At 32.4% G+C, this 7929-nt stretch overlaps 1 protein-coding gene across 3 annotated transcripts; it reads left to right on the top strand.

Annotated features, from left to right (window-relative positions):
• Positions 1-3173: 3173 nt before the first annotated feature.
• On the top strand, positions 3174-6800 carry LOC102603878 (E3 ubiquitin-protein ligase RLIM-like). Of its 3 annotated transcripts, none has more exons than XM_006355122.2 (6): positions 3174-3261; positions 4313-5501; positions 5595-5645; positions 5723-5821; positions 6025-6189; positions 6396-6800. In XM_006355122.2, the coding sequence occupies exons 2-6, from the start codon at positions 4335-4337 to the stop codon at positions 6549-6551; spliced, it is 1638 nt and encodes a 545-aa protein (XP_006355184.1). In that variant the 5' UTR covers positions 3174-3261; positions 4313-4334; the 3' UTR covers positions 6552-6800. The 3 variants fall into 3 exon arrangements, with proteins under 3 accessions (XP_006355184.1, XP_006355185.1, XP_006355186.1); XM_006355123.2 differs by having other exon boundaries at positions 5726-5821; XM_006355124.2 differs by lacking the exon at positions 5723-5821.
• The last annotated feature ends 1129 nt before the right edge of the window (positions 6801-7929 follow it).

Genomic DNA, 7929 nt, shown 5'->3' on the forward strand with positions numbered 1-7929 from the left:
GTAATAGTACTGGTGGTCCTATTTTTATAAGATAAAGAAACCGTTTATGATAGACTACATTTCTAATAGACCATTGGTTAAATCAATTCCCCTTTATTTATCTATTGTCTACTGATCCGCCATCCCCATATAAACCTATCTACCCCATCCAAAAAAGAAGAAAAAGACATTTAAAAAAATAGTAACCAACAATATTTTTGAATGCTTTAAGAAAAGTTGTATGAATTAAACAATGTAAAAGATGCTTCAATTGGTTATTCATTTAGAAAGAAATATCATAAAAATCATGAAATTAAACAAGGAGAAAAACACACCTTTTTGGATGAAATGAGATTATGAAAAGCCTTTATCATAGTTGGTTTTTTTTTTCTTTTTGATTGTTAGGGAAAAACAAACTCAGGTAAATGGGAGTAAACGAGCTTAAAACAAGGAAGAAAATGATAGAAAGGAAGGAGAAAAAAATGTTGATTTCAAAGGGGAAAAATATTTACGCATTTTTTGAAGTTTGGTTGTTATATTTCGTGCGTAAATTATGGACAACCTAAAATTGTCTAAAACAATCCATAAACTATTTACCTAAATCGTCAAGCACAATTGCTAATTTTTACCCTCTAAAGACACCATAAGTGTTATAAAATATTATGGTGTGGATGTGCACTACATCAAGAAATTACTCTCACAGATTATCTACATTACTTACCTCCATTATGAAGATAATCTCCAATTTTATACCATTATTTTTGTAACCTTACACCTCCATAATCTCCTCCATTATATTGTTGATTAATGTCAGGTTTATAACTAACCTTTTGTATGTCTCTATATTACATTATAAATAGAGGCATAATAAGAGTTCATATTGTACACACTTGAATACTTGGAAAAATAAGAAAAGCTCTCATGCATCTCTTGTCTCACTATTTCTATTGCTTTCATCTTCTATATTTCTTGTCTTTTTTTTTTCTTTAGTTTTATCATAGTAAAATAATTAAAACTTTATTACCTTCTTTTTTAAGTTTTTGAGCATACAGTTTAACCTTTTGATCATTTATATATAATTCTGTTATTCATAATATATGTTATTACAATATATTTTTTGAGTTTTTGGTCAAAAACATTCTTAAACTATACCCAAACTTAAACTACATTCTTAAAATATATTTTTTTGGCAAAAAACATCTTCTAAGTATTTAAAAGTTAATAATCTTCATCCTTCTGTTAGATATCGTCAAAAAACTAGGGGATCTTACAAAAACATGAGCAGTACACGTGACTATCAACAAAAAAATTTATTCATAATTTCATTACCCGCTATAAGAAGTTCCTGAAAAAAATATTAAAAATCTTACGCGCCATTGCTTACTGAAATAAAAAAATGTTTGGAAGGTACAAGGAGACATGATTTGCTTCTTTTTTTTCATTTAGTAACGGAAAGAAGCTGGAGCTTAATTATCTTTACCTTTTTCAAAGCCAAACTGTATTTAGATCAAGAAATTTTTGGGCCAATCTGACATTGAAGTGATCAAAATATTGATTATGTCTTGCATTTGAGTTTCATTCTACATTATTAGAAGCGGAAGTTTCCAACAAACGCCGCTTCTAGCATATTCAATTGAGAAGAAACATATTTCAACTAATAATATTTTTAATACCAAATTACATGAAAATAAATGAAAAAGAACGGTCAAATTAAAAGATTTTGCATAATGCTAAACTCAATTACTGAAAAAGTTCACGATAGTATTTTTGGCATATCTAAGAATAATAATTATGAAGGGATGACTTGATTTTTGTGGGATCTGTTACTTTTCTGATAAATTTAAGTAGAAGGATGAAAATTGTTCACTTTTAAATACTTGAAGGATGTTTTCTGCTAAAAATGATACTTTAAAGATGTAGTTAAAGTTTGAGTATGGTTTAAGGATGATTTTGGCAAAAAACTCATATATTTTCAGTTAGGAAATGTATTATCATTATTGAACATGTTTTAAAATAAGTTGCACATACTCCCTATGTCCCTAATTACTTGTCCACTTTGTATTGACACACCTATTTAGAAAACAATTATTGACATAGTAAGTTTACCATTTTACCCCTATTAATTATGAAGTTGATGAATTGAAAACTTAGGATTTTCAAGAAGTTCTACATTTTTCAAAGTAATTAATTGAGGGTATAATATATAATTTTTTTTTATCCTTTCTTGATTTGTCAAAATGAATAAGTCAATAAAGACAACTAAAAAATAAAAAGTAGACAAGTAATTAGGAACATTCATTGAATCCATTTAGTCAGACCACTCATGTGCATGTATTTATTGTGTATTTGGTTGACAGCATAAATAATATTACTACTCCCTTTGTCCAATAATATTTGTTTACTAGTGAATTTATATACTTTTTTTAAGAAAGTATAAATAGAGGTATAATTTTATTATATCACCTTTTAAATATAATAAATACAATATCTTAAAAAATGTAGAGAAATGACTATAATTAGTGATAAGAATAAATTAGGAATTAAGTGTAAAATTACCCATTAATTTCATAAAATAGATAAATATTATTAGAAATCACAAAATAGTATAGTGTAACGGAGGAAATAATAATTACTATGTAACTAATACAACCTTTGATTAGCGACATTATTTAATATTTGCATTAACTTAATGTATGTACTATTTTATACCCTCCGCTCTCTTTTAATTGTCATGTTCTGTTTTTTAAAAGTCAATTTGAATAATTTTCAAAATTAAATTAGATTACTATATTGATTCTATATTTTAAACAAAAAAAATTAGATATTCAAAAATTAAATAAAAGTACAACAAATTGTTTATCATAAAATAATATTAATTTTTTTATGTTCCGAGTTTACATTAGAGATCCAACTAATTGGGATAAAGTGAATAGGTGAATTTTCTCCATATCCCAAACTTAAATCTGAAATTTCTGATAAAAGAATGGAGCAGTCTAACCACTGCACCGAGCTTTAGTTTAACTTGTAATGGAACATGACGTATCGCCGGTAAAGTTGAAGGAACAGCCGTCGATCTTTGACTTTCCTCAACCAATTGGCTGATCCAACGGCTGACACTATTTTCCTATTTTAGTCCTCCTTTCAATCTATCTGCTTCGGATCCTTCCTATATAGTTCATACTTTACGCCTATCTCTCTCTCTCTAAAAGTTCTTTTTCTTTTGCACCATTTTATTTGAACAATACTTTTCCTTTTTGGGTAAAGAAGAAGAAGAAGAACAAGGTAGTTGAACAATCAACAATATTTCAATTTTTATTATAATTAATTGTTTTGACTCATCATTGATCATTATCAATTCAATTTTGTCAACTGTGTAATACAATTTTTTTTTGCCCAAAATTCAAATAAGAGTTTCCTTCTATTTGGGTCAACTGGTTGATTATTAAGTCACTTTTCTTGTTAGAATTCAAAAGTAAGAAAGTTAACTTCTTTTTTTTGTTGATAATTTTGTAAGTTTTTGGTTGAACTTTTCTTGTTATTTCTTGATATGGAGTAGTGATACAAATATTTGATATTCAATAATCTTAGTCAACTGTAAGTTGATATGGGTTTGGAGGTTTTTGATTGTATATAAGTTTTGATTTTCCTCATAGGGGTTTTCATCCTTGTTGATTGTTTTGATGTTCTTTTGAGTTTTCTGATTAACTTTCATGGTATTTTGTTTTTCTTCATTTTCTTGAGTTTTTGAAGTTTTGATTGTTTTGTGTTGTGACTTGGTGGATAAATACGCGGTATCTGTGTTGGTGGGAGGTAGCAGGTATCGGTTATAAAAAAGAATTTGTTTCTGTTATGATCAGCTTTTTGGGGGATTCTATGTTTTTGTTCATCAGCTGGGGTAGCTGTGCTCAACAGTTACTGCCTTGTTTATGCTGTTATTTATGTTTATCTTCTAAAAATCTACGACATTCTGAAGGATTGAATAATCAGTAGTTTAATTCTTGTAACGAGAAGTCAATGAACTTCTGTAGATATCTCTTGTGTCAGTTTTAATGGCTTATATGAGGTTCAAGTAGTTTTAGCTGTCAATGAATTGTTGGAAACCTTCAAGTTAATTATTCTTGAAATTTCTACATGTAAAATGAATGTGAGTTCTCCAAGGTGCAGAACTTTTGAACTACATTGTTCTTGAAGCCTTGGAGATTGTCGTACTATGTTTTGGAAAACAGCTTTTAAGTTCTGACTTGACCTGCTAAAGGGTATTAGTCATTTTCTATCATTTAATTTCGTAAACATATGGCGTTGTTGATGCTAATTATTGTATGTGGCTTGACAGGATTTGGTGGTTAGTGTAATCAATGGATGTATATTCTGGCAAAAGAGCTAAAAATGGGCTTGTCGCGCCCAGAAGAGGTTTAAGGGATACTGCTGATAGCAGAGATGAAGATGTTCAGCTGTGCTCGCGGCTTGAATGCAGTGGCCGGCTCAACCATTTGAAGAGCAGCTGTGTTGGAACTAAAGAGAAATCCAGATCATTTAAACCTACTTTTAATGCTTCGAATGGGAAGGATGTGGTTGGGAGTTCATCTAGGACATCTTCAGTGCTGAGTGTAAGAAACGCACGCGAGGAATCTCACATAAAATCTTTCTCTCAAGTTGGAAATGATCAGTCAGTAATTAGCTCTTTGAATGGTGTGCCAGAAGTTACAGAACAAATTCAGTCTTCGCCAGAGTATCAACTCAATATTAGTTCAGCAGCGAGAGACACTAGATCAAGCAAAGCTAGATCAACAGAAGCAGGACACTCTAGTGGAACATCCAGTAGTAAACCTCGTAAAATAGTTTGTCACAAGTCTGGTTCTTACAATCAACATACTCCAATGCATGCCTCTGTTTCTTCACAATCTAAAGCCATTGATTCTGGAAAGCGGCCCTGTAGCAGTGGGGCTGGATATGGGTTGAGAAATCTAAAATGTAAGTCCATATCAGATGTCCTCCCAAATAATTGTTCAACGTCGGAATCAAGATTTAGTAGTAGGGACATGGTAAAAAGGAGAAATACCGAAGGTGAAAGCAGTTCATCTGCTAAAGGGAAGAAAAATACCAAGGCATCACAGAGAGAAAAGCATGTCACTCGTCAAACTCGTGGAATCTCCATCTCTGAGTCAAGAAGTGGCAGAAATTTGGATTATAGTGTGAATAATCATGCTTTGTCAGTTCAGACCCGCAGGTCGATGAATGTGAATTCTAGGTTTAGGGGTCCAGTACAAGATTCATTGCAAACTGAGTCCTCTGGCTTAGTCCAAAGTTTACATCGGCCTGAAACGCCAGATCTCAATCTGGAGTCTTCAAGCCAATTGTTCACAGATGGCTCTTCATCAAGTGATTTTAGTTCTTATAGTTTTCCTGGAAATGATATTGATGATTTACCCAGTGTAGTGCCCTTCACTTCTGCCGAACTAGGCATTAACCGATTAATGAACCAGCAAGCCTTACAGCGATATAACATGGATGGAGTTGCTCAGGTATTTACCAGACGAATCTAAATTATTCTGTTTCCCAAAATTTACATGATTTTTGTTTAAGATATTTGATTTGCTTACTGCTTCACTTTACAGGTATTATTGGCACTTGAGAGAATGGAAGAAGATGAAGAGTTAACATATGAGGTATATTTTAGTACTTCAGACCGCCTGACAATGTCCTATCTGGATTTATCAATGGAACTATTGTTTTCTGTCTACAGCAGCTGCTTGCATTGGAGACGAACTTGCTGCTTAGCGGCCTTAACTTCTATGACCAGCATAGGGACATGAGACTGGATATAGATAGCATGTCCTATGAGGTCTGTTTTGCAGTTCTGATACTTTCTGAGTACTGAGTATTTTAAAAAGTATTCACTCTTATATCAACAATCTAAGAAAGTCATTTTCTAGCTGAAATCTTCTCAAGTTAGAGTACTATTCCTTGGGGGGTAAAAGAATAGCTTTTCTCCCGGTATAGTATGATTCTATAGCTTCCAGGTCATGATTTATTGCTTGTGAACAGGAATTACTAGCTCTTGAAGAGAGGATGGGCACTGTCAGCACAGCTCTGCCGGAGGAGGCAGTATCAAAGTGTCTTCAAAGAAGCATTTATCAAGGCATGCACTCGGAACTAGGGGCATTTGGAGGTGATGGGGATGAAGCTGAGATCAAATGCAGTATTTGTCAGGTACATTTACCTATTTTTATATTTACTGAAGTGAACGATTCTTTATGTTACATCTCGTCTCTGAAAACATGTAGGAGCCAGAAAACGTGTGCTTAGACCTAATAAGAGTCGGATCTTGCCATCCTTGACATTGTTTCTTAAGCTTTTAGGATGCTCTATCTAGATGACAGCGTACTTTCAGACACTAAGCACATAATGTTTTGCAGGAGGATTATGTGATTGGGGATGAAATCGGAAAGTTGGAATGCAAGCATGGTTATCACATGGAATGTGTACAACAATGGTTAAAGCATAAGAATTGGTGCCCAATCTGCAAGACATCAGCAGCAGCTTCATCAAAGCTAACAACAGCACCATCTTAGTTCAGATCAATTCAAACACCAAATCCGACGAAAAAAATAATAAAAATAAAAATAAATTTAGACACCAAAATTCCATATGTGGGGAAGCTGAATTGTTTCCTTACTGTACAAGTTCATCCAGATGGTTGGTTCTAGCATTTTATTTTTCTCCTTTTTCCTTGATTCTTGTACATTTTGTGGTTCACTTGTAAATATTTGACATTTTAAGCTGTAAGCTCAGGTTTTTATTAAGAATGAATTACAAGGATACAAGTAAAGCTACTAACTAAAGCCATGACATGCTATGGAACCTCCACCGTGTTGAGGGAGGGGGACCAAGCAGGGCGCGTCTTTGTACCTCACTGAAGCAATCCAATATGTGGTTCGAAGGTACTTTATTTCGGTTGTAAAGGTTCCTTGTTCCGGTTGTAAAGCTCGTAGATGGAGAATGAAAGAGGATGAGCTGGCCCTTTTGCTTAACTAACCTCCAAAGGACTCAAAAAGTAATACTACAAAACTAATGTATTGACTAAATGTGTAAATAACTTTCCAATGGGTACAACTTTCCAAGCACGAAAACACCTCATTATATTTGTAACATTGATTGATTAAAGTAACTCTTTTAAATGAAAACACACACTTTGGTGTATAAAACATGCCTCGTTGGTAAGATTCGGAGAAAGTCTACATTTTGAGATGTGATGTAGACAATTTATCACAATATAAGCTTTTTCTACACTCAAAATATGATATATTCTAATACAAATATTAGTGATTGTTTTCATGACTTGAACATGCTTACGAATTGAGCCACTTTAATGGAATGTGCGTGGCTGCGTGGCTTTGAAGTCCTAAAAGCAAAGATTTTGCAGATATATCTAGAAAAAATGGTTTATTATTAATAAACGATTTAGTCTTAACTAACGACCTTATTTAAAAGGCCACTTATTGATAAATGCTTATATTAAAATCATTAAATTGTTTAGTGATTAAAATGTTTTTTTTTTTTTGCAACTATTTTATTAATCATCAAGTGAAGTAGGGGTGTTCACGGGTTGGTTTGGATCGGTTATTGGTTAAAACCAAAACCAAACCAAACTTAATCGGTTTATAAATTATCAAAACCAAACCAAACCAAATATAATATACATTTATCGGTTTGGTGGTTATCGGTTTCGGTTTGGTTTGGTTCGGTTATTCGGTTATTAACCATACACAAAAATAAAAGAAACAATTCATTCAAAATGTGAAAAAAGTGACAACAACACATTCAAAACGAAAAATAGTTAGAATGACTTAAATTACTAAACTTTCAATCACTAAATTTACTATCAATAAAGCTTTAAAATTCACTATATTGGCCTAGAAGGAAGAGACAATAACATTTTCAGTCCCACAA

The sequence above is a fragment of the Solanum tuberosum genome, unplaced genomic scaffold (assembly GCF_000226075.1).
Source record: "Solanum tuberosum cultivar DM 1-3 516 R44 unplaced genomic scaffold, SolTub_3.0 scf00191, whole genome shotgun sequence".
NCBI lineage: Eukaryota > Viridiplantae > Streptophyta > Magnoliopsida > Solanales > Solanaceae > Solanum > Solanum tuberosum.